We start from the raw sequence: 26,260 nt of genomic DNA, 5'->3' as shown, positions 1-26,260 counted from the left end.
AAATGGCCATATTGCACATATTCACATCTATTTATGTCAACTGTATGTTTGTCTACATGTAGCACCTTATTACCATAGCAAATTCATGTGTAAAATACTGCATGGCAATAAAGCTCTTTCTGATTCGGAGGATGCTTTCTATTGCTCCTCTGCAAAAGAATTTGGCATAGGAAATACAGCCGTTCCTGAGCTTCCTTCACCAGCATGGCGAGTGAGATGACCATATCAAGTTCTCTGTGAAGCTGATTCCCAGAAAACTGTTCACCTGTTCCACCTCGGCTCTTCTGATGTAGATAGGAGTGTGTCTTTACCTCCTTCTCAGACAAGTTTAAATTATTTCATTTAGCAGACGCTGCTTTTGAAACAAAGCGAATGAGGTGCAGTAAAAGCCACGGTAGATCGGGGGAGAAGCCTCCGAGAATAGGATATCTGCTGAGCATATTCCTGAGAGTCGGTCAGTCAGACTACTTTTGGAAGCGCTTTACTGTCATAGAGGTGTAGAAAATATCCCCAAGGGGCCAATATCTCTCAATTAAGTGCTGAGCTAATTACAGTGTGTGGTAAAGTAAGAGGAATGACGAGGACCAGAAGACACAGGTACAACTGAGACGATCAGTCTTCTAAAATCTGTTTTTTTATGTATCAGTGTGTGATATTTATCGCAATCAAGGCGAAATTTCATCGCTCATTTTATCCACCTTTCATCTATTAGTGCTGATAATTAAGATTTTGTTTAATTAATTAAAAAAAATTTATGTATAACCTTATCTGGAAAAGGTAAACATGCTCTTTCATACGTATCTGACTGTGTACGGTATTTATCTTTCTGTCTGTGTGTGAATGTCTGTACGAATGTGAATATTCTTTCAATTCAAAATCAATTCATTTACAACAGGACTGAACTTGATAAAACAGGTCTGGGTGAGGTTCACTCTCTTCCCCACAGGGCTCACTAATCTTAATGACAGACAAGGAAAAAGTAACACTGAAACGTCCGACTTCATTCACACCTCGCTCCTCAAATAACACTTCCCCTGCTTTACGACAGAAAAAGAAACCTACTGGCAGGAGTGTTGCTGTATTCCAACATAAATCAAAGTGACTGTTTTGTTTTTAAATCATGTTTATTGGTAGATTTGAGTATAAATGTCTGGCAGTAAATAAAATTAGCTTTCATGTTTAGCTTTACTCACTGCGAGGTCGCCACACACAGACACACAGAATTGCATAATACATACCACATACTGCCCTGCAGCTATAGCCTGACATGACACACACACACACACACACACACACACACACACACACACACACACACACACACACACACTCTCAGCTGAAACACTCCATGCTGGCCTTGGCTCTCTCCATCTCATGTAGGAAGTTGTAAAACTGCGGGAGCGTCAACTCTGGAAGAGACGAGGAAGGAAAACAGGAAACAGGAAACAGTTAGTAGATAAACAGACTGAGACTATCAAATGTCAGATAATTGTGAAAAATGTTAATCAGTGTTTCCCAAAGCCCAACGTTAAGTCCTCAAATATCTAATTTTGTCCATAACTCAAAAATATTCAGTTAAAGGTTCAGTGTGTAAGATTTAGTGGCATCTAGTGGTGAGGGTTGTGAACTGCAACCATCTGTCCAGTCTACCACTGCCCCCTAACGTTTCAAAGAGCGTAGGACAGCCACCGTGGCTGACACGGCACAAAAGGTGTCTCTTCTGAGACAGCAGAGAGTGGCCAGTCTTTAGGTATATCTATTAAGAAATTAGATTTATTTAATTATTCAGTAAAACCATGTGTTATTACGACTTGGCCACTGACAGATAACATAGAAAATGTAATCCAAGAGTGTGAAACACTGTCACTGTTTCTACACCACAGTCCATTATAAACCACACATTAGATAAAGTTTATACAAACACTGACGAGTGAAACCCATTAATTCTCTCTGTGATTATGGACCCTCTCCAAAACTGCCCGCCATCAATAACATCTGGCCCGCTGCCAGATTACAGTGCTTTGATAGCGGCAAAAAATATAAATAAATAAATACTTTGATAGTGGTGCTTTGATAGTCATGGCAGCAACAGTTACTCACATAATCACTTCCTCTTTAGTGGTTTTGCCTAGAAAAGAAAAGCGCGAGAAGCTTGTTTACTGTAATGTAGTATTTGGAGTTGAACTGAGCTTTTTCTTTGAAAAATTCTGAACGACATTAAGAGTCTGTAGCTGCTTGACACACCTCTGAAAGAGCTGTCAAGAAACGTGATTCCCCTAAATATCCTCTGCCTGGAGATACTAAGGAAATGAAAAAGCGTCTGTAGGTTGATGGATGTGGATCAAACACCGAAACAAAAACAGTGCAGCACATGCCGTGATGTGAGAAACAGTCGCTGCAGAATCCATTTGTTGAAGAGAGAAAAAAAAAAAGATACCCTGAGGTAGGATTGAACACTCAACCCTTGGGTTGCAAGTCCTGCACCTTACCAACAAAGATAAGCAAACAACATGTCAATAAAGGTCAATATTATGGTTTATATTCTCATCCACGATCTAATGGCTGAAAATATCTCTCCGATGCAAAACTTATTTGCAGACCCCTACATACATATTCAACATAGTGATGAGTGTCTACACTGCCTGAATTCTACCAGAAGCAGAACAAGAAGAACGCTGTGAAACGCGCTCTGTAGCGCTGTTTGTCCATTTTCAGCTACTGTAGAAACATGACGATGGGGGACCTGCGTTTATGTATGCATTCTAAGGTAATAAAAACATGATGGTTTATTATGTAAGGTCTTTACACACCACTGAAAACAAAGTTATGTATCTTATATTGCATTTTTGTCAATAGATCCTCAGAAATATTACACACTGAACCTTAAAGTGTCAGAGGAGAAAATAAACCAGAAAATATTCACATTTAAGAAGCTGAAATCAGAGAATTTTGACTTTTGACCTTATAAAAATGACTCAAAACCGATAAACCAATTATCAAAAAAGTTGCCAATTAATTTAACAGTTGACAATAAGGATGCACTGAAATGAAAATTATTGGCCGGAGCCGAAACTGAATATAATGGAAAAAACTGCCAAATACCAAATACTGAACAAGTACATTCAATTTTTTCCATTTATTTTGCACTCTTTTACCATTGCATAAATTAAATAGTCAAAATGTGCTTTTTACTCAGTGTTTCCCACAGGATTTGGAGACACTATGGGGGGGGGGGGGTCCGATAAAGTAAATTACATATGTCCATTTACTATTAATGTACACATGTAATATGTTTTATCCTTTCTGTGAATATAATCAAATTAATCTTATTTCCATACTGTATAGACAACTTATTTTGAAAACCGGACGTAGTCACACGTGTATCCTCGCACCGACCCAGTTTGATAAATAATGTTGTATGTGGTTCTCATATGATGTAACATGAAGACTTCACAGCCTCTCTTCAGGTAGGACTCTCCTACTGCAACACTTGTCTTTGTAAAGAGAGAAACTGACAGGATAAAGTCACTAACCTGCCCGTCAGCTCGCTCTGGGCCGTTTCAGTGGATTTACCATAAAAGCTTGAACATAACATAACTTTAACATAATTGTTCAGTAATATTTATTCAGTCTTTTGATGTATTTGGCCGAACTCGAAAGTTTTTTTTAGCTATTTTCGGCCGATTAATTTCGGTGGCCAAACATCTCGTGCCAGTCTATTAAAATTTTAATTATTAAATGAATTATTAAACACCAGTTGTATTTAGCCATTCATATATTTTGGTTTTTATCTGCTCAGGTTTGGATATATTGTTGAGTTTCCTGTTTATAAACAACCTAGGATGCATGTGCAACAGCAGGGGAAAAAAACTCTGCCACGTGATATCTTATATTTGGACATTTTTAGTGCAACTTGTTGGCTGTAACAAATTTTTACAGCATGCCTCATGTTGAGAGACATCAGATTTAGTAAAACCCCTGTGGCGCATGTTCAAGTGAGAAACAGCATCTACCCACAGTAAAAACGCTAATGGGGATTACACAAAGTTAGCTCTTGCAGGTGGTGAGAAATGAACTGCGGGTGGGTCCCAGACTATCACTATCAATGGGTAGCACAGTTAAGTGCCCACAAGCGTTAGCAGCAGTAACATTAGCATTAAGGCAAGAAAGTAGCATATATGATATCTTTGCTGTTAAAAGCACAGATGTCTGGTTTTCATGTGTGAAATATACCACTATATATACAAAGTATGCCAGGTGTCTGTTTGTGGAAACTCACTCAGAGAAAACTGCAGGATATAATATTTAGTATTATTTTTCTGCTGCAGGGGATCATGAAAAAAAGAGACTCTGTATGTGATGCATTTTCTATCCAAGGCCCTCAGTCTGCAGCTGTCACAAAGTCGCACGTTAAAAAAAACTCCAACCGTGCATCAAACAGCAACATCAGCAAAGCATTGATTACAGAGTCTAGTTTACCACAAATTACTTTTGGGACATGTGCAGTTTTAGCACAAAAAACAACTCCTCGTGTTCATCTCCTCTAGAGCTCTCAGTCATTCTGTTTGTTTTTTCTTCCCAGCATGTGCGGTACAGCATCCAGGGCTCAGCAATAAAAAAAAAAATTCAACTGGCCCCACCGGGTAAGTGGGTTTGAAACTTAGCTGCCCCAAGACAATTTTTTACTTTCCCTCCCTCCAAAAGTTGGAATTTACCAGCAAATTTTATAGCAAAATAATTTAGAATTTAAAAAACATACTAACAGACTCAAACATAATGTACTCTCTCTCCTGCTGACAGCCATTTAATAAAAAAATGTACACAGAGCAGCAGATACAAGTCGCCCCTATCCTGATTGACAGGTTGCCAAGGTAGCCACTTCTCGATCATAAGGTAACCCCGCCCTAAATCCTCCCCCTACTTTATCGTCCATTTCCTCTAAATAGGACGATAATTTACTAAATGAACATGATGCTGTGTTGAAGAAGACTTGAAACTAGCGACTGAGACCATAAACTCATTAGTTAAGTGTTCACTGAGGTAATAAATCAGGTGAGAAGCCTCATTTTCTCATTATTTCTGATGCAATCGGACTTCTTTTTGCAACCAGCGGACTCGCCCCCTGCTGGCCGTTAGAGAGAATGCAGGTTTAAGTTCCGTCTGCACGGTTGCCGCTCGATTGAAATGAAAGAAATAACATTTGACAACCACTCGTCACGTCAACTCTGGATTGGACAATGGTGCAACAACTGCAGGATTTTGTTGTTGTGTTTTTTTAAAGAGGTGGTATTATGCGTTTTGCTTTTTTCCCCTCTCCTTTATTGAGTTATTTACCTTTTTTGCGCATGTAATAGGTTTGCAAAGTGAAAAAGCTCTCCTCTCCCTTCCAAACACTAGCTACCCTCCAGGCAGTCAGTGGACATAAAGTTGTTACTGTGATGTAGAGACAGAGCTCAGTTAAAACTCACCACTCTTGTTGAAACTCTTGTTCCAGTCTATGTTGCCAAGCTGGTGGGCAACATGTACAGCTGAACCAAAGCCGTGTTTCTGAACTGCGCATGTGCAACTCCCAACAAAGATCATTTAGAGACAAGATGTATCCCTCCATAGCTAAAAAGAAGCTTTCAACACAGGGTGAAAAGAGGAGCTGCAGCAATGTGCAGTATGACAAAAAAATATGGTGTTTTTTGAAGATTAAACCATGTAAACCTGTTCTGGTACAACTTCTAAATAAAAATGAGCCACCTCTTTAATGTTTAATGTTTTTGCACTGGCACAATCGGGTCAGTGAGTTGCTAGTTCAAATGTCCTGTGTCCCGAAATTACTTTTTACTGGCCCCGGGCCATCGGGCCGCATGACGCTGCTTGGAAACCCGTCTATTTGTCTGCTGAATGTCAAAGTAAATTATAGTTTCCATCCCAGTGGGTCAAGCTAGAATCCACTGCTTCTGCAATCTGGTCATTCCTGCTGATTATAAATATATATCTGCTTATGTTAAGCCACACACAAGAAGATTTCAGTGCCACAAATCTGTTTCTAAGAACCTAATTTATGTGACATCTCCGGCCCCCAGTGTAGAACTCCTAAGAGTGAACACCTCAGTTTCAACTAGGGCTGGGCAATAAAACAATAATTTAATTTTCCTCAATAACAATACAACAAATTTTAAATATATCATCAATAAATGTTTTAATTAATTCATTTGAATCAAGGACTAATTAGCACCTAATTTTTCTATTAAGATATTAATTTTGTTGAGGAAAAGGGACTGAAAAAAGATTTACTCATCACATTTGTTTTGAATGTTCTACCTAAGATTTGTGAAGTGATCCAAGTGTTTGTCTGGTTTCTTCAATTTTCACTCAGGAGCAAAAATCAGCCTTTAAACTTGAAAGAAATAAAGACTTGACATTTATCGTGATAATTATCAATATCGAATGTTTTTATCGTGATAACATTTTTGGCCATATCGCCCAGCCCTAGTTTCAACACAGAATAAATGAAGCATTTGTAGTCAACACATCTACAGTACTTCTTCATTTTTGCTGCTTCACTCGTCTGGATGTGACAGCCTGAGATCCAGTTAGGCAGGAGCTTCTTGCCAAATAAAATAAATCATGTGAACACAATTCAACTGTTTGTGTCAGTACAAGCAAAAAATCACTCACCCATGTAGACGTTTTCAGTGGAATTCCCCTTTCTGACCACCAGTTTCAACTGTAAGAGGACAAAGTGTTCAACAAAACAAGTTGAAAGAAGTGTGTAACTGTATATATGTGTGTGTGTGTGTGTGTGTGGTCAGTCGAAAACAGGGTTAATGGAGTTTTCCCACCTGCAGAAAGATGTTTCCCACTTTCTGTACTTCGCTTGTGCCGACAGTCACTGCGGGGGTCAGAAAACACACCATGATGTTTAGATTCATACAAAGAAAGATAGCTATCCTCAACCGAAAGGAGAAAATAGTATAAATTACTGTTAGTAAATATTATAACATTAAATTCAAAGTATGCATTACATCACAGGCTACAGACTACTAATATAGCTTACCGTTCATTATATCATTGTGCAAGTTACTGTGTTATTCTCTGATTTGTTAATGCTAACAACAGGCGCTGATGGTACAGCGGATAAGACACATGTCTTTGAGAGACCCGGGTTCGAATCCACTGTGAGACATCAATGTGTCCCTGAGCAAGACACTTAACCTTGTAAGTCGCTTTGGATAAAAAGCGTCAGCTAAATGAAGAAATTAAATGACTAGCTTACTAACTTGTCATAATCCTAAACATTCATGCAGAACAAGTTCAACATTTCAAAAGTTTGCGGATTGGGGCTTCACTTTGTGTTGTAAAGCTTAGTGGGTGTGTTTAGGGGTGTGACATTTAAGACAAGATATTTTAACAGTAACATTTTGAATAAATATTTGATGCTGAAATATATAAGTGGGGGGGGGGGGTCCTCCCCCAGAAGACTTTGAGCATTCAACACTTAATTTCTGCCCTAATTTAAAGGTGAAAATGTCTCTATATGAAGAGAAATAAAATGAAGGTGACAATTCAAAATATAAAAATATAACGGAATAAAATTTAGTAAGCAGCAGCTTGTTGTTTTAGGTTTAAGTTACTTTTCTGGACAATGCGCATTTTTTTCTTCTATATTTCACAGTCCATTGTTTCATTTGTTATTTAACATTTCTCGTTGCGGTTTTTCAGAACGTTTTTAACAAAAGCTTTAAAAAAGTGATGGAGACATTGTGATTCTGACCTGTCCCCAGCGTCCTCAGTGTAAATCACACCTATCTGTCAATACTTTAAAATGTCCCGCTCCATCCAGGCTGCGATTTGTTCGGTTCACCAAAACTGACATTGACGAGCTACTTTCTGCACACGGCTGCTTGAAAGGCACCCGAGCTTCTCCCTCGTCTCTCTCCGCCGAAAGAGATTAGCAGGTAGGCGAGAACAGGAACTGGTGAGCGTAACGCAGCGCACAGTGAACCTGATATGGAGAGGGCAGAGGAGAGTACCGCCAGCTTGGGAGAAGTCCCGGTACGCGAGAAAAAGTCCTGGTACGCCAAAGAGTAAAATGTTGAGGTGCCGGTACTGCGTACTGCCCCTCTTCAAGCACTATATAATATACACAACGCATTCTGCCAGGGACTTCTTTTGTCCTTTCCCATTTCTCTCCCTTAACTTCCTGTCATCTCTGTATTGTTGGTTGTCAAATAAATGACACCAACTTACACACACACACACACACACACACACACACAAAACTTTTCAAATGACTGTGTGTAAAGTGAGTCATAGTGACAAACCCACAGGGATTTATCATTAACTCTGCTCTTGCCAAACTTCTTAGCTCGTCATTTATGTTTTAAGACACATTTACAGTGCAGTTCAACCTCATCACACACAAACCTCACTGTTCACTACTTGTTCCATTCACCAAATAGACACAAACACAACTCCAATGGGATGATAGTGTTGGTCTGTGTCTCCTCGATGTGTTAATAGGCAGCTACTTGCTAAAACATTCACCATTACAACTTTATGGGACCAGTGTCGCATCTCCATCAGCCTGTTTTTAAGTTCATCTGCCCCCTGATTTGACTAATGCAGCTTTAAAACCCACCGCTTTTTACCTGGGTGATGTAGGCCTACAGACTATAGATTAGTTTTTAGTTATGCTATTGTGACAGATAGGAAACATTACATTGTCCTTATTTGAGAGGTTGCATTACCTGAGAGATATTTTTCTGAACACATCTGACTGTTCAAGTAAAACACACCATGAATGTATCTTCCTGTTTGATTGTCACCTCTGCATTACTAATGGCTGTTTCTCAAAAATGCATTGTGTGTAAATGACTCTTTTTATGCACTAAAGCCCTACGAGGCAAATTTGTCATTTGTGATAATGGGCAATTTAAATAAAATGGACTTGACTCGACTTTATGGTCCATTTGAATACCAACCTGTGAGACAAGCAGTGGCCCGTATCGGCTCTCAGACTAGTCAAGTCTCCACAGATGCCCGACTGGATACAGCCAACTCATTGGCAGCATGCAGAGACACAGTCTCTTTGCCTGGCTGAAGGTGTTTTGCATGTCAATAACAGTACAGTCAACTAAACAACAGTGAAGTGCAGACACTCCCTGTCCACCCCACTCACAAACTGAAGCACAGCGTCAGCTCAACAATAGCATAACATATTGCTAATCGTTAAGTGAATTAGCATTTCTAATACACTCGAGCCTTAAATAGTCATTAGGCTGCGTGATTCAAGAAAGAGGCCTGATAGAGACCCATCAGCTGTACACTGTGTTTAAATGAGACTAAAACCAAGCTATGCTAATGACTATGCTAGACTGGAGCCTCTGTGTTCATGAGTATGTACTGGAGAGTTTGAGAGGAGAGACAACTAGTGTGTTCAGAAATAGACTTAAAGTGAACCTATAATTTTGTCAAGAGCTAAATGTCTGGTTTTGTTCGTCTTACCTCCAAACTTCCACTCCATGTCCACCAACTGGTTGACCATCAGAGTCTGTCCGACAGCGTGCCTGGACAGCGCTGCGTAGTGCTCCCCCCACTGCGAAATACGGTTATAAATGTCAGAAAGACTCACAAACGGCTTCTGGTATTATCGGAAGGTGATTTTAAAGCACAGAAACAACTGCTGGATTAGAGACAAATTCATCAATGAGGAGGTGCTGAAATGGCCCTAGACATCCTCAAACGTAAAAGTAAAAAGTAATATTTAAGTATTTTCTGGTGTGCATCTAAAATTTGAAATAAATATATAATATCAAGAATTTATAGAAAGTTACCTGCTGTGAAAAGTGAGCTGCCTTGTCTTCGTTTAGTCCTGTGGAATCAACAGATAAAGCAGGTTTGGTTTCACGTGTTGTGAAAGTGAGTAGACTAAACAGCTGTACTTGACCCCTGTTTTCAAATTGACCCTGTTAATGATCGACTCGGCGGTGAAGGATTTGATTGAGTACCTAACGTCACCAGGTCTTCTTTGATCTGCGCCGCTGTCAGGTTTTTCTTCAGGGCTCCTGAGGAGAAAACAGCCGAATCACTGTAACTGAGACAGAAACTTTATAGCGAAACTTTCATGAGTATCAAGTTGATTATTGTGGGAAAATGCAAAACTAGTGCATTCCTGTATACCTTGAGAGGAGATAGTATAGAAAGCAGGGTTGCACGGCTAATAAAGAAAAGGAATAATTTCACCCTTATTAACTATTAAAACCCAGTTATATTAGTTATATTATTCAATGGCAAGACTACTGCTAACACCTGAGTTTGAGAACAGAAAACCTTAGAGACAAAGAGTGAGATAGATCCCATTGTTTGCACAAACCTACAACTATCTCAAAATGATTCAAGGAAGGTTAAATCAACTGGAAGACCAGTATCTTCATATCCAGTATCTTCAACCAAGTCCAGTTGATTTAACCTTCTTTGGATAACTATGATCTGAATCACTGAGAATCTTAGCATTAAGAGAATAGTTCAGCATTTTGGGGGAATCCGCTTTTTTGCTTTCTTGCCAAGAGTTAGATGAGAAGATCGATAACACTCTCATGTTTGTATGCTAAATATACAATTACAGCCAGCGTGTAGTTAGCTTAACTTAGAATAAAAACTCTAAGCAGGAAACCACTAGATGGGTCCTGACTACAGGTAAAAAAAACTGGCCTCACAGCAAGAGTTGTAAAAGTTGTACTACACCCACAACTTGCAGTATTATGGTTTTACCGGGGATTCTGTGTCACAACATAAGAGAATCAGCTACATATTTAGTGTACTGACAGAACTGACTAACTGGGACAAAAAAAAATTCAAATTGGTCCCTTTTTGAGTGAGCGACAGAGCTGCATCTTAATCGTTGCGCCCCGTCAAAGTAGGTCTACTAAAGTGCTTGTTTTTGCAACCGACAGGCTCAGATTGTTATTATAAATGTCTGTAGACATCTTGTCAAAGCCACCAGATGCCCCTGATAAAAAAAAAGCAATTTTATCTCTAGAATACAGGAGTTGCTGATCTACCACTGCTTCGGTGGGTAACTTCGTTTGCGTCTTTGTGCGACTTAAAAATCACACAATAGCACAAACTAACCAACAGAGACAGCGGTAGACCAGAAAGGAAAAATTACTATTTTTGTCAATGGAGTCTGGTGGCTTTGATGAGAGCGATATGGCGAGTGTTTCTGCTTAAATAAAAAGGATCTCACTCTTAAACAAAAGGTCTGTCTCTGTAGGAATCCTTTCCATAATGTAAGGGGCAAAAACAAGAACTGTAGTGGATGTACTTCGACGGGGCGCAGTTGCCCACAAGGATTACGTTACAGCCCTGTTTCACAATGTTTGTCCAAATTAGTCACAGAGATATAAAAACACGGGGAAATTATATTATTATTATTATAATTATATACCTTATTTATCCTTTAAGCCAAAAAAAGCAATAAGCAAATCTACCAAAATGTTGATGTATACTTTTTGTTCGAGGACAGGGCAGAAATCTCTTAAAAATACTTTTGCTTTCTCCACCTACAATACTGAATCTGAGAGATTCATGTGAGCTCTCTGGGGGTTTACAAACTGTATTCTGGATAATGTGGGAAATCACCAACTGAAGCAGAAGTGGATGAAGCAGCAGAGGAACAGAGGGGACATCCACAACAAAATTCCCACCACATTTCCTCAATCTAATAATACAATAAATTATGTTTTATTATTATTATTGTTTGTCTTGGTCTCAAGGAACAAACTGTTCAGTTAATGGATGTGTGTGTTTCCCACCTTGTGGCACCAGGAGGACGCTCTTCATCAGGTTCCTCAGAGGACCGGCACTCATCCCATGTTCCCCTGCAAACTCACTGAGCCGCTGCATGAACTTCTCCGTCTAAACACACACAAATGCATGCATTAATTTGCACACACACACAATAGGACAGGCAGTGTTTTACCTCGGTTCAGTTATCAAGGCTAATCAAGTCTCGAGTCCAAAGTCTCATTAACATTAAAATTGTGTATGCGTGTGCGTGCGCGTGCTCACCTCTTTAGGCTCCAGCAAAAACTGGAACAGAATCTCAATCAGACGAGGAAACTGCTGCACAAAATTAAATAAAAAGTCTTGGTTAATGTTTGAAGAAACGTTCAGCTGTGTTCGGTTCGTTGGAGGAAAACACACATTGATCAGATTTTTATATCTAGTTTTATCAACAACTCACACAATCCTTTGTCCATTACAGCGAATTGATTTTCTGCATAAATGTTTTTACTGAAGTATTTTCATTGTATTGTTTTCTTGAGAGTTTTTTTTTTGGGACCTATAGAATAATAAAATTACAACTCCCCTCTGGGCACAGAGACTAGACTTATTCCTCCTGAATGACAATTGCACAATGCACATCCTTCTACACTCATTAGCACTGATATATCTTTAAGTCCTTTGTTTTGTTTTACATCCACCTTTGCATAGTATATATCTGTAAATTGTATTTCTTTGTGTTTTGTTTTTAGAGCAACTTTAGTGCATTTGTCTAGCATTGATGGGGAAAACCAATAAAATGTGTTTATACTCACACAGCTGGCATCAGATTCAGGCTTCAGGACATTTTTAACATTTCTGTCTATTATTTTGGTAATATTCAAAGAATAAGTGTCAGTTTCTGGACTGGGACTGCAATTTACATCTACTCTCATTGTCATTTTAGATGTTAATCTTAATCATATTGTCAATTCACCGTGTAGCGTTCACAGCTTCAGACGTATATTGATATACCGGCCAGTATTATATTATTACAGATTATTTTGTATTGGTGTGCACGTTGGCTGATAAGTAACAAAAAAACTGCAGTACAGGAATGTCAAAGTAGTTTTTTGATGTAATTTAGAAACAGAGAGCACTGACCATTTGATTTTTAGGCTGTTAAATGTCCTACTCAGCATGCACACAATTCAGTAAACTAAGTAGAAGATCTGAGTGATACTTTTCAAGATGTACCAACATATTGTTTTAAGATTTTTTTTATCTCCCAAATATTATTTTCAGCATCAGTCTCAATCAAATCAAGTCTAGTATGGGTTAGGCCAGTGGTTCTTAAACTTTTTCACAATAACAAGGACCCCTAAACTGACACAGATTAGACCACGGAGCCCCATTTGATTTGAAGAGTTTTGCTTTCAGATGTGTTATTACAGTGAAATAAATTATTTCCCTCTATGCTGAGAATCCCTGGAAGCCTCTAAGACCCCTGGGGGTCCCCTAACCCCACTTTTTGAGAACCACTGGTAATGGTTTTGGTAAATTTTGATAGACAGTTTAACAGCTGACTGGACATAAAACATACCACAATTAAAGTTTACAGTAAATTAACCTCACTCTATTTAAACATTCAAATACAGCCCAGATCTGCTTCTGTGGCTCCACATGATTTAATTGTAATTAGAGTAACTGGGATTTACAATACACGCTGTAATGTTATGTTTTATAGATAGTCTGCTGTCACATGATTCTCACGAGCTGTCACTGTCAGCTGGTGCGTTTACTGACAGTAAACTAAATTAATCCCGCAAATGCATAACCACGCATCCTTCTACTCAACTTTAAAGCTGAAGAAACTATGACTAACTGTTTCACCCAGCAGAAGTAAAGCTCAGGAACTAGCTGTGCTACATTAGCTGCTCTTTTCGTTCAGCCTTCTCACTAATAATCCCGGTGTCGGCGGGAAAAACCTGCTGTTTTTACCTGCTCGTTGAGTTTGTTCAGGTTCTGGAAGTCTGTGCTGACAGAGTCCGGTAAAACATCTTTAGTGAAATGGAGCTGCATCTTGTTTTTATCAACACAGTGTCTGTGAAAAACCTTCAGAGCTGCCGCTCTGCTCTGTTGTGGAGTCCACTTCCGGGTTCTTCTATGCGCATGCGACCCACGTGGCCGTCTCTGTATTTGTGACAGAAATTTAGACATTACATCATTAAATACGGTTTAGATGGCAAACAATCAATTAAAACTATCAGTATAAGAATTTTACATATTGTTTATTTCAATCAACGTTCATGTGACACAAATTTATTGGTTGTTTTGCACCTAAAAAAATCATTTACAGAATAAAAGTATGTGAAAAACCTTAAGATACAAACAATAATATGGATATTATATAGTTATAAAATAACATTGATATTATAATAAGACGTGGAAAGCAAGAAAGCACATTCATGTACTAAGAAATTTATTTTGCAGAACATTAGTTAACATCAGTATGATTTCCACCGAGTGCTGCTTACATTGTACCGGTATTAACTGCAAGCCAATATTATGTCTGTAATAACACAACACTCTGATGCTCTACACACTTTTGCACTTTAAATACATTTATATGATAATGCTTCTGTACTTTCGCTTCAGTAAAATTGTTAATGCAAAATTTTTACTCATAATAGAGAATTGTACATTGTGGTACTTTTACTTAAGTACAGGATCTGAGTACTAACTACATACAAACACACAACTTACTAAAGTTGTTCTGAATCCCTGAAAGGTGCCATTCTGCATAGAAGTAGTATGCTTTTACTTTTCAGTACATTCTGCTGATAGTACTCCTGTGCTTTTGCTTAAGTGAACATGTTAACTGTAATATTACACAGTAACACAGTAGTATTAATTAGTACTAGTAATAGTACGCCTATAGTATGTTACTTACTAGAAGTATTACAAAATGAAGTAAAAGTACACTTTACGTGGCTCTCTTCAGAATATTAGATGCTATTATTGGTAAATGTGATGGAAAGTACATTTACTCAAGTCTTGTGCTCAAGTACAATTTTGAGGTACATGTAGTTTAGTCAAGTATTATTAATAACATTATTGATCCTTTATAAGTAAATTCACATGCTACCCAGTATATATAAAGTAGTTAAATTAGCTCCACCTTGATTAATGCTTTATTAATTTTAATCCAATTATATAAAATATGTATTATTCTGACTGTATAATGAGTATGTTTATTTTTCGTACAATACATATATTTTGATGCTAATGCTTTTGTACTTTTACTTCACTTAATTGAGGACTGAGAGAATTGAGGAGAAGTAAAAAAACAGGTACTTCTTCCACCAGCTGGTCATAGTGGAGCTAATACACTGCTATATGTACTTTTGGGTAGGTGTTGTCTCAGTTACTGTAGCTACAGTTTTAAGGAAGTTGTACTTGAGTGTTTTAATCTTCTGTTTCTATATACAGTCAAATATTGTACTTGTTTACAACATTTATTTGATTGCTGTAGGTATTTTGCAGACTTTATGAATAAATGTGTGACCAGTGTAAAGTTTAAAAACAAATTCTGTTTACACTTGGAAGTTGGTTTGCTTACATTAGCTGGTATTGTGTAGGCATACTTAGGTAAAGGTTTTACTTAAGGTGTAGACCTACTTCTTTCACCACTGTTTTAATCTGTAACAATGCATCATCAGATGATTAGGCCTATATGAATTGATTGTAAAATCTTGATCTGAAAAGTCAGAATAGGTGTCAGATAAAGTGGTAAAAAGTACAATATTTGCCTCTGAAATGTAGTGGAGTGGAAGTATAAAGTACACAGAGCTGTTAAGATGTCGGCTGCGTGCAGTTTCTGTTTGGCAACAGCGCGTTTCGCCTCCCCGGGGCAAAATGGGAAAGTCTCTCTCGTTGTTTCTCCCTCTCTTTGATTTCTAATGAAATGTGGTGAAGCGAGGTCTAATGAGACTACAGAGAGAGAGGCTTGTGGTGATGGGGGGGGGTAAAAAATATGTATATTTCCTGTTCACAGTTAAAATCAGAGGAACAGAAAATGGGAGTTGCCACTCTCACCTGGGAAAGCCCTGATCGCTCTGACCAATCTGCTCCCACCTCTGTCTGCGGGTCGACTATAGATGGGCCGACCCCACTGAGAAAGTTCACTCTGCATACAGTGGGACGCACGCGGAGAGCACGAGAGAGAGAGACAGAGACTTTGCCTCACACACACTAGGAGAGAGAGAGAGAGAGAGAGAGAGAGAGAGAGAGTTGCACGGCAGAGATCTGCAGCAGCATGCTCCAACAGAGTGAACAACTCCTGCGAGAGGACTAGACCGACTCCTGATTCAAGCCTGATTTTTCCAACTCGTCTAAATACACTTTTCACAAGTTTGACTCTACAGACGCCGACACGTCTTCCTTCGTCGTTTTCCTGCCGTGGATGAGTGCAAGACGCGTGGATGGTTATGTAAGTGTTTCACCGGGGAGGGCGGTTGGTTTTTGCAGGATTTACTATACGAAGCGAGTGATTGCAGAGTCACATAGATACACGTTGCGCACATTATATTTTAATGATGCATGTTTGACGCTGTGTGTGGAGCCGGGCTCGTTGTTAATGGTTTGTCTTTTCCTTCTTTTTTTTTCATCGTGCACTTGTAAAATTTGGAGCTCGGCAGTGTTTCTGCCCATGTGCACGACAAAACGGAGCTGCATGTGTGCAAATGTTGAACCTGATGAGAAAAAGTTCATCTGCAACAGTTATCTCAATAATGCACCATAATCAGCATGCAGGCGGACATAGTTGTGAGTTTATAGGGATTTTAATATATTATAGTATTCTTGTAGTAGTGTTCCTTTAGTAGGAAAAAGAATTTAAAGCATCTGCAGTGCACACTTGTGCGTTCATCACGTGCATGTCTCCTACAAAACGCAGAGTTCAAGGCGACCTTTTCAACTTTATAGTACTTGATATGATATTTCTGCAAGGACTCAAGCATTGCTTCTGGTGCGGAGTGGTGATTTTATCATGCTTGTAGCTCTATTCGTGTGGTGTAGTGCTGTTATTACGAGTTCAAACGGCGTGTGCTGCTGAAAAGTGACACAACAGTGATTTTTTTTTTAAAGAAAGATCCCGGTGGTGTTTCTGCAAACTGTGGAGTGATTTTAGACCCGGTTTAGCTGCATAAGTTGTTTGGGATTGCACGGCAGGATTTCTCTCCCCCCCCCCCCCCCCCCTCGTTTTACCTGGTTTCCTGGTTTTGAACGCGCTCCGGTGTTTGGACTTGCACATGTGGAGGTTTACCGGCGGAACGTCCTGCTAGGATTATTGCTCTCTTTCATCTGGTGATTCCTTTGTTTAAGCTGACGTTGTTAGACAGGCTGGTGCAAATATATCAAATAAATCAAATAAAAAGCATTGTCAGTCATTCTGGGGTCGTTGTGAAAGTGCAGAGAGTGAAGGGGAGGAGTCATTTTGGAAGTTGGTGATACAGTTGAGTTAAATCAGGGGGGAATTTACCTGATTTAGGAAAGATTTTACCCGCCAGCATGGCAGATAGAGCTCCCAATGCTCCAAAAGGTCTTAAAATGTTAATAACACATGCATGTTATTGTTTTTAAAGCAACATTTGTGCATTTGTATTGCATACCAATAAAATGAGGTCAGCTGGCCTCAGATTCAGCCTTCAGGACATTTTATAACATTTTTGACTGTTATAATAAGGAAGGAGTATTCAATAATAATAATACATTTAATGCGCTTAACATTTGAAACAAATCTCAAAGTGCTACAGGTAAGATCATGAAAGCAAGGTGAAAACAAGACTTGCAAGGTTAAGTAAAACTCCTAAGTTCTGCTAAAAAGAAATGTTCTGGTTCTTGTTTAAAAGTTGTGCTGCAAACATTTTTCAGTTAATTTATTCAAAGAATAAAGGTCAGTTTCTGGACCGGGGGCTGCAATTTACATCTACTTTCATTGTCATTTGTGATGTTAATCTGAATTATGTTTTCTTGTAGTGTTTTCACTTTGACAGAAGGTAGTGAAAAATACCCACACAATTTCCAAAAGTGAGTCCAAAATGATACCTTCAAATGTCTCAAAGATATTCATATTTGCATGACATAATGTAAAACAGAGAACAGCAGCAAATCATCATACAACCTTGAACCAGCACGTGGTTGGTATTTCTGCTTATTAAATGACTGGAATGATTAATTGATTACCTTAACAGTCATTACAGTTTTAATCTGTGCAGAACAAGGCAGACTCGTAGTGTAACACTTGTTTTTACCTGTACTGGAAGCACTCGTTACTCACTAGATCAGGAAAGAAATAAGACTTTGAGATTCAATAACAGACAAAATGACAATTAATGATTTTACAAACCATGTAACATTGATATTTGCAGTATTTTCCTGGCTGCAGGATGGATTGTATATCCCTTTTTTATTATCCGCAGTGTTCTAGCAGTGTGCTATAATGGTGTTACAGTACGTTCTTGAATATCAGATATTCACTGGATAGTTGTATAGTTTAAATTCTACCTTTCATAATGAAGTGCATAAATCAACTCTTTGACTCAGTGATGCGATTTCGATTGTTGGTTTAAACTAATCAGTGGGATCAGAGCTGTCGCCGTCTGATAATATTGCCAGAATGTAACTGGATTACACTGGAACGGATTCTTATGAGTCACACTTTGGTTGATGTCAGTTATTGATCAAGTACAAAACACTTGAGTCACTCTGTGATCACACCTCACCGTCCCTAAAGTGCTATGAAACAGGTTATATTTGTTTGATTTGATTGCGGTAAGTTTCAGCATTAAGGAATCACTTTTATAGGCGTGTAACATCTTAATAATTTCCAAGACATTTCCTCAACAGAACTTTGTCATTAATTACGGAAAAACTAGAGACTGTTTTCAATTTTTTCCAGTGAAATAATTTAGATTAACTGCCAGCGTACCCTTGAGAGTCATTTAGTTGAAAGTTGGAAAGATGAACATACAAGAATGTGAAATTTGTCTACATTCAAGCATGCAATTCCACTCTTATATCGTAATAATAAATACATAACGAGTGAATATACTTTAGTTTGAATTTAACTTTTTTAGGAACCATACAATAAAACATAACGAACATGAATATTAGTATACACATTGCTAATCACTGTTTCATTTTATCACGATTCTGTGACTCATAAATGCTTCTGTGAGTTTTGCACAGGGGTGTCATGGCTTAAAATGTGTGAGATTAGTGTTAATTTTAGTGTAAGAAGAGATACTTTTTATGATATTGTGACGATATCTGACTGACAAAAGGTTTGAAGATACCTCCCGAAATAACACAAAACACAGTTGTACACAGGCATATTAACGCACTTGGCCATGTAACAGGATGAAATGAATTTATGTAGTAACAGCACAGATGTTTGCAAAAGCCACGTTTCGACCAAAGGAACTATACCCCCGAACTAGGAACCTTTGGAGGAACTCACTGTGTTTCCACCAGAGGGACCAGGGTCTAAATTTAGTTCTACGGTCTTTATTTTACCCCCAAAAAAAGTCCCTGCTCGGGGGTCAGTACTTTCCGAAAGTACTGGTACTTTGCGGGGGTGGGGCTTGCCTTACAGTGAATTTCTGAATAGGCAAGAAGAGGCTACTGGCTTTAAATCGAGCATGTCGGCTCGTTTTTCTACGACGGCTCCTCTTTTGTCCACCGTTGTTTGCAACCAAAATTTATAAATTTCGCTCATGGATAGTGGTTACTAAATGATGCTTGTGCATTGCTTTGTACGGCGTAACGGCCTACAGCCTACGTCAGCTGGTTAATTTGCCAAATCTTCGCAGGTCTTTAGACCACAGTGGAAACGCACACAAGAGTGAGCTGAAGGAACCTCTTAGTTCCTTGAAAGAGATCCTGGGACTTAAAAGTCCCGAGTAATTTTGGTCGAAACGTGGCTAAAAATACTTTGATAACTCGCATTGGTTACTGACTTTTTAGTATTAGCATGGAGCTAACAGGTAAACTGCCTGCATAAACACATTATAGAACATAAGCAGAATAAGTCTGGTGGATGTTAAGTCCACCTCATTGTATTCAATGTTTTTAGCATGAGTGAGGGTTGAAAGAAGACTAATGTTTAAAGCTGACAGAAAAATAATTAGCAACTATTTTGATAATCTTTAAAGACCATTTTAAAACATAAACCAGTGCTTTAAATAGCAATCATTCTCAGTTTTTCAGTTATTAAAATGTGAGAAACTACATTTAATGTGATAATAAATTTTAAATCTTTAGGGTTTAGACTTCTGGTCAGATTAACCAAGTAATTTAATGGCCTTTTTGGGGTTTGGGATGGGCATTTATATCAATTTTATGACCTTTTAATAGACCAAATGACTGATCAAGACAATCCATGATAACAGTAATCGTTAGTTAGAGCTCTACTGATGTCCCAAAGTGATATTTTCTTGACTTTGTTGGTTTGTGCTATAAAAAGACAATACCGTAGTATGGAAAATGTATGTGTGTCATGTTTGGAGCTGGTAGATGGTTCAGTAAAGTTAAGAAAGTCCATTATCAGTTTTATTGTAGGACATTTTAATGTTTGCCCAGAGGCTGTAATTGAGTGTCTGCTACCTTGAAAGGTGACTAACCACATTTAGTTTGCTGTCTTTATATTTATAGCTGGAAGTATTTCAAACGTTAATTTTCTAATTACTCCCCCTGTGTCATTATCATGTCGGCAGCCAAGAAGCTTTCAGGAATGCTTTAGGAGGAGTTGAGATTTTTGAACCACCTGAACTCTGAGCATTCTAGGAGACTACGGTGGGAAGAAAATTTTGTACATTTTAAAGTTAAATGCAGTGCAAACGTAAAAGGCTATTTATGAAGACCTTTGCACTCTTATAAACAATGTTGTGCTGTAGTAAACTATTTGATCATAAACCCATTGTATAGCTACAAATGGCGATGAAACAGCAAAAAAAGTAAACAAGTTTATTTCAAGTTTTTCCAGCAACTCTAAATCAAAGAATAGAAAGTAGAATAAGTAACTTCTCTAACTTTTTATTGTTGTTGCTTTTTTACTTTTATTGGACACATGTAATATGTTTTATACTTTTTGTGAATATAATCCAATTAATCTTATTTCCATCCTGTATAGACGTCTTATTTTAAAAACCGGACGATGTCACATGTGTATATTTGCGCTAAATTCATCCAGTCTGACCCAATTTGATAAATAATGTTGTATGTGGTTCTTGTACGGCGTAACATGAAGACTTCACAGCCTCTCTTCAGGTAGGACTCTCACACTGCAACACTTGTCTTTGTAAAGAGACAAACTGAAACGATAAAGTCTCTAACCTGCCTGTGAGCTCGCTCTGGGCCGTTTACCATAAAGGCTTGAATACGTGTGCACTCCAAATTTAGGTGCGGCTAGCTTAATCGCCTTCTCACAAACGAGTGACAGTGAAGAAAAGTGGTTGTCTCGAGTCGGACGCTGAAATGTGTGAGACCAGAGAGTCGGGCTTGTCGGGCCGCCATGGTCTCGTTGATTAATTTGAAACACTGATATTAAGGCTTGCAGTTATGCATACTTAAGGTCGTGGCTGCTCACAGTGGCAGATGGGTGCCCTCTCAGATGGCTAGCCGCTAGGTGGTTTCAGCAACCAGGCTTCATTCAGAGGTGGTTTCCCCCCTCATCTGCACGTTTCTGCCTTTGCCGCCAGAAGCCGCCCACATTGAGCTTCACAGTGCCTCTTCAGAAACCTAAAAGTGATGTATATACAGTCTACGATCCTAACGCACAAAATCTCGTGTACATCATCACCATATTTTCAGTGTCTTGATATCATCTGCCAGTCATCATCAATGGTTTTGTCTCCTGATTCAATACACAGTAAGGTTAGTTGTCTTCAGCTGCAGGAGTGCACTGGATGAGACAAGTCTGTTCATCAACACCTTGTTCTATTACTAGCAAAATAGTATAAACTCTCTAATCTAGTTCTGTTTTAGTGTTTTAATTCAAAATGGGAGCTTTTCAATTCACAGTTGCACTAAGAATTGTACTTCAGGCTGCTAAATGGATGATATGCTATATGAACCTGCAGGAGTCGGTCTGTACAAAGGCAACAAAGTAGACAATGTATAAAGTATAGGACTCGATCTGAGCTGGAAGGGGCCATAAAGTACATGACAGACAAGGAATGCAGCCCCCAGAGAGAGACCCCGAGGAGCTGACACCACCCGCCCCCACACACACATTCATGTTCCTACTCTTTAGGGAGTGAACAATCCCCTCTTGCAATGCAGTCCCTAATCTCCAGCCACCAGACACAACTTTGATGTGAAGCCCCCCCCCCCCCGCCCCTCCTTGTCCTCCGTGTCCCCTTCTCGTGGGCCCCTCACTCTCTTCCCTCCATCCTTCCTCAGTTCTTCTAATTCATTCTCACTTCCACCTCTCTGCGTTTCTAAAAGCTGTTTCTGCAGGGATACCGTTCTGAACACCATAATGCAAGGAGCCGGTGTGGGGACTTTATTTTAATTACGACTTGGTTCATCACAAGTATCAGGATGATTGTTTCTGGGAAATCTATAGGGAAACTGGATTAAAAAAAAACACAGACGATATGTCTGTTTTTTGGCTAATAATGAATGAAACACCAGACAAATAAAGGTGCTACATGCAAATCATGCCTATTGCAAACATTGGACAGTTGACATGTTTTGAAATGAAAAAGGTTTAATATAAGAAAATGAGTAGAACCTTGTTTGTTTTGCTGTAGGCTCAGTTGGTTGCTCAAAAGTGTGATCACATGACCGTGTAAGTGACAGCCACGTTTGTCCAGATTTAAAAGCCGTTGTGAGTGAAGCCTCTGCACATTTACATTAACAACATTAAGTGCATTCAAACCAAGCACGAGAAAGAGCAAGATATCATCTAACATTGGGATTGTCTATCTGTTAAAGAAAAACACGTTCAATTCTACAGAGCAATTTTTTAAAGATGTAAAATAAACATTTAGTGCTAACAACAGCCCGAAGAGGTGTGTTTATAGCCTGCTTTACCTAAGCTACACGTGTTACCAGGAGAAACTAATCCAGACCTCAATGTTTTAGCGGGTACCTGTTCAGGCTGCTGGTTGTGTGTAGGTGAAAGGTCAAAGGCGTCAACATCCTGTTTGAACTCCATGTGGCTCCATGGCCTGTTGAAGGGAGAGTCCCTCACTGATTATTATGTAGTTATGTCAGAAACGGTTTGTCAGTCAGAGGTCGCCAACCTCCTTCAACCCGCCATTAAACACCATAATGCGATGTGTGTGGGTGGGTGTGTGTGTGTGAACATCTATTACTCACATTGTGGGGACTTACTTTCCTCTTGGGGACAAAACCTTACAAAGGGGATAAAGTTTAGGGTAAGTGCTGGGTTTAGGCATGTAATAGTAAATGTGAATGCTATTCATGGTTTCCGTTGCCGCAAGGGTTTGTGTGGGAGTACAAGTCCGCCGCTGTCTGCATCTACATCTGTACTAAGTCAATGTAACGTCCTTCCTAAATAATGGAAGCACCTTTGTGTGTGTGTGTGTGTGTATGTGTGTGTGTGTGTGTGTGTGTGTGTGCGCCCCTTCTGTGTGCAGGATGCACCTGGTGGTCTCATTTATGTGGGTCTTTTGTGTGCAGTTAAAGCTTGTCGGACAAATACACATACACACAGATAGTATTTTTATACATTTATACACTCTTTTGACCCCGGTGTTCTGGTTATCTTCCACTAGCTTCTGAGTTTTACATCGAAACCCTTAAATGTGTCAGAAAAAGTCTCGTGATTCACTCTCATTGACTGCCGTGTCATGACACCCAAAGCTTTATTTTATGAATCACTTTGAGACAGAACTTAATTATTTTTTTCTGGAGAGGGGGAAACTGTGCTGGTGTCTGGTGAGTTTATCTAATCTTGCATCCACTTAGGCAGGTAACTAAGCATCATGCAGAGCCTCAGCCTCCCAGTGAAGATAGTCAGTGGATTTTGTGTTGCTTAAATGCTGGGGGTCAAGGTTTAGGCATGCAACTGATACCATGTCCAAACGGTCGTCTTCAGATGGCTATTTTTGCCCAATACAGTTTACAGTGATTTAAAACCGAGAAAAGCAACAAGCCTGTTTTCCTTGATAAATGATTTGATGATATCACCAGCTGCCAGTTCGTTTTCAGTCGATTTTGATTAATTGATTTATTGTTTCAGCTGGGGTTGGGTGATGTCTAGGGTAACATGGGGTAAGATGCCCCCTCCGCCACGGTATTTCTAACAGAAAACACGAAATGTCACAATTTTTTCTCAACGTTTCTTCTTCTTCTTTTTTGTCATTTGATCAAAGCCATTTTGACCTAAGTTGATCTGATTTTTTTGTCATTTAAATTAAGATATTCATTTTTTTATTGTGTTCATTTCATATATATATATACACACTACCGTTCAAAAGTTTGGGGTCACCCAAACAATTTTGTGTTTTCCTGAAAAGTCACACTTATTCACCACCATACGTTGTGAAATGAATAGAAAATGGAGTCAAGACATTGACAAGGTTAGAAATAATGATTTGTATTTGAAATAAGATCTTTTTACATCAAACTTTGCTTTCGTCAAAGAATCCTCCATTTGCAGCAATTACAGCATTGCAGACCTTTGGCATTCTAGCTGTTAATTTGTTGAGATAATCTGGAGAAATTGCACCCCACGCTTCCAGAAGCAGCTCCCACAAGTTGGATTGGTTGGATGGGCACTTCTTGCGTACCATACGGTCAAGCTGCTCCAACAACAGCTCAATGGGGTTCAGATCTGGTGACTGCGCTGGCCACTCCATTACCGATAGAATACCAGCTGCCTGCTTCTGCTCTAAATAGTTCTTGCACAATTTGGAGGTGTGTTTAGGGTCATTGTCCTGTTGTAGGATGAAATTGGCTCCAATCAAGCGCTGTCCACTGGGTATGGCATGGCGTTGCAAAATGGAGTGATAGCCTTCCTTATTCAGAATCCCTTTTACCCTGTACAAATCTCCCACCTTACCAGCACCAAAGCAACCCCAGACCATCATATTACCTCCACCATGCTTAACAGATGGCGTCAGGCATTCTTCCAGCATCTTTTCATTTGTTCTGCGTCTCACAAACGTTCTTCTTTGTGATCCAAACACCTCAAACTTGGATTCATATGTCCACAACACTTTTTTCCAGTCTTCCTCTGTCCAATGTCTGTGTTCTTTTGCCCATCTTAATCTTTTTCTTTTATTGGCCAGTCTCAGATATGGCTTTTTCTTTGCCACTCTGCCCTGAAGCCCAGAATCCCGCAGCCGCCTCTTCACTGTAGATGTTGACACTGGTGTTTTGCGGGTACTATTTAATGAAGATGCCAGTTGGGGACCTGTGAGGCGTCTGTTTCTCAAACTAGAGACTCTAATGTACTTATCTTCTTGCTCAGTTGTGCAACGCGGCCTCCCACTTCTTTTTCTACTCTGGTTAGAGCCTGTTTGTGCCGTCCTCTGAAGGGAGTAGTACACACCGTTGTAGGAAATCTTCAATTTCTTAGCAATGTCTCGCATGGAATAGCCTTCATTTCTAAGAACAAGAATAGACTGTCGAGTTTCAGATGAAAGTTCTGTTTTTCTGGCCATTTTGAGCGTTTAATTGACCCCACAAATGTGATGCTCCAGAAACTCAATCTGCTCAAAGGAAGGTCAGTTTTGTAGCTTCTGTAACGACCTAAACTGTTTTCAGATGTGTGAACATGATTGCACAAGGGTTTTCTAATCATCAATTAGCCTTCTGAGCCAATGAGCAAACACATTGTACCATTAGAACACTGGAGTGATAGTTGCTGGAAATGGGCCTCTATACACCTATGTAGATATTGCACCAAAAACCAGACATTTGCAGCTAGAATAGTCATTTACCACATTAGCAATGTATAGAGTGTATTTCTTCAAAGTTAAGACTAGTTTAAAGTTATCTTCATTGAAAAGTACAGTGCTTTTCCTTCAAAAATAAGGACATTTCAATGTGACCCCAAACTTTTGAACGGTAGTGTGTATATATATATATATATATATATATATATATATATAGTATAGTTACAGTGCATTACATACATGTATAGTTACATTAAGGGGAGCCTTAAGATAATTGTTTGGAGAGAAAGATTTTTATAGTTTTAGGTAGGTAAAATTCTGAGGTTATAAGTTCACATTTCTAGCTCGCTAGAAAGCGCATTTTTTACCTCAGACTTTCTGTTAATGAAGTTCCAGCAACCTGACTATTTAAAAGTCTGAGAAATAAATTATAGGAAAGCTAATAACATAAGGCAAGGCAAGTTTATTCCTGCAACATAGGTCTATAATCCTCTTGCTTTTAACCAGCTACTTGTAGTTTATTTTATCTTTAATTTGCATATATTAAAGTGATTTCACTCCATAGAGGA

The 26,260-nt window shown here is 39.0% G+C and overlaps 2 protein-coding genes across 5 annotated transcripts in view; one reads left to right on the top strand and one right to left on the bottom strand.

Moving 5' to 3' along the window:
• Window positions 1-1,105: 1,105 nt before the first annotated feature.
• Window positions 1,106-13,932, bottom strand: commd7 (COMM domain containing 7). 3 transcript variants are annotated; one of them, XM_038722004.1, is made up of 10 exons: window positions 13,759-13,930; window positions 12,064-12,117; window positions 11,808-11,910; window positions 10,002-10,058; window positions 9,828-9,865; window positions 9,499-9,589; window positions 6,834-6,883; window positions 6,670-6,718; window positions 1,303-1,409; window positions 1,106-1,271 (listed from the first exon to the last, which is right to left on the bottom strand). In XM_038722004.1, exons 1-9 carry the CDS (start codon window positions 13,837-13,839, stop codon window positions 1,333-1,335), a joined length of 600 nt encoding a protein of 199 aa, XP_038577932.1. In that variant the 5' UTR covers window positions 13,840-13,930; the 3' UTR covers window positions 1,106-1,271; window positions 1,303-1,332. The 3 variants fall into 3 exon arrangements, with proteins under 3 accessions (XP_038577932.1, XP_038577933.1, XP_038577931.1); XM_038722005.1 differs by having other exon boundaries at window positions 1,106-1,409; window positions 12,064-12,114; window positions 13,759-13,932; XM_038722003.1 differs by having other exon boundaries at window positions 1,106-1,409.
• A 2,020-nt stretch (window positions 13,933-15,952) lies between these two features.
• Window positions 15,953-26,260, top strand: part of dnmt3bb.1 (DNA (cytosine-5-)-methyltransferase 3 beta, duplicate b.1) — a 47,717-nt gene continuing 37,409 nt past the window's right edge. Inside the window, exon 1 of one of the 2 annotated variants that reach the window (XM_038722001.1) lies at window positions 15,953-16,249. In XM_038722001.1, the coding sequence (XP_038577929.1) occupies window positions 16,242-16,249 (8 nt within the window). In that variant the 5' untranslated portion in view covers window positions 15,953-16,241. The remainder of the gene's footprint in view (window positions 16,250-26,260) is intronic. The other variant, XM_038722000.1, reaches the window with a different exon arrangement.

This window comes from Micropterus salmoides, unplaced genomic scaffold (genome assembly GCF_014851395.1).
Source record: "Micropterus salmoides isolate LMB-PRFRI ecotype aquatic unplaced genomic scaffold, ASM1485139v1 Ms_hic_scaffold_16, whole genome shotgun sequence".
Classification (NCBI taxonomy): Eukaryota; Metazoa; Chordata; class Actinopteri; order Centrarchiformes; family Centrarchidae; genus Micropterus; species Micropterus salmoides.
The sequence above is the reverse complement of the archived record's forward strand: the minus strand, read 5'-3'. Positions and strand labels throughout refer to the sequence as shown.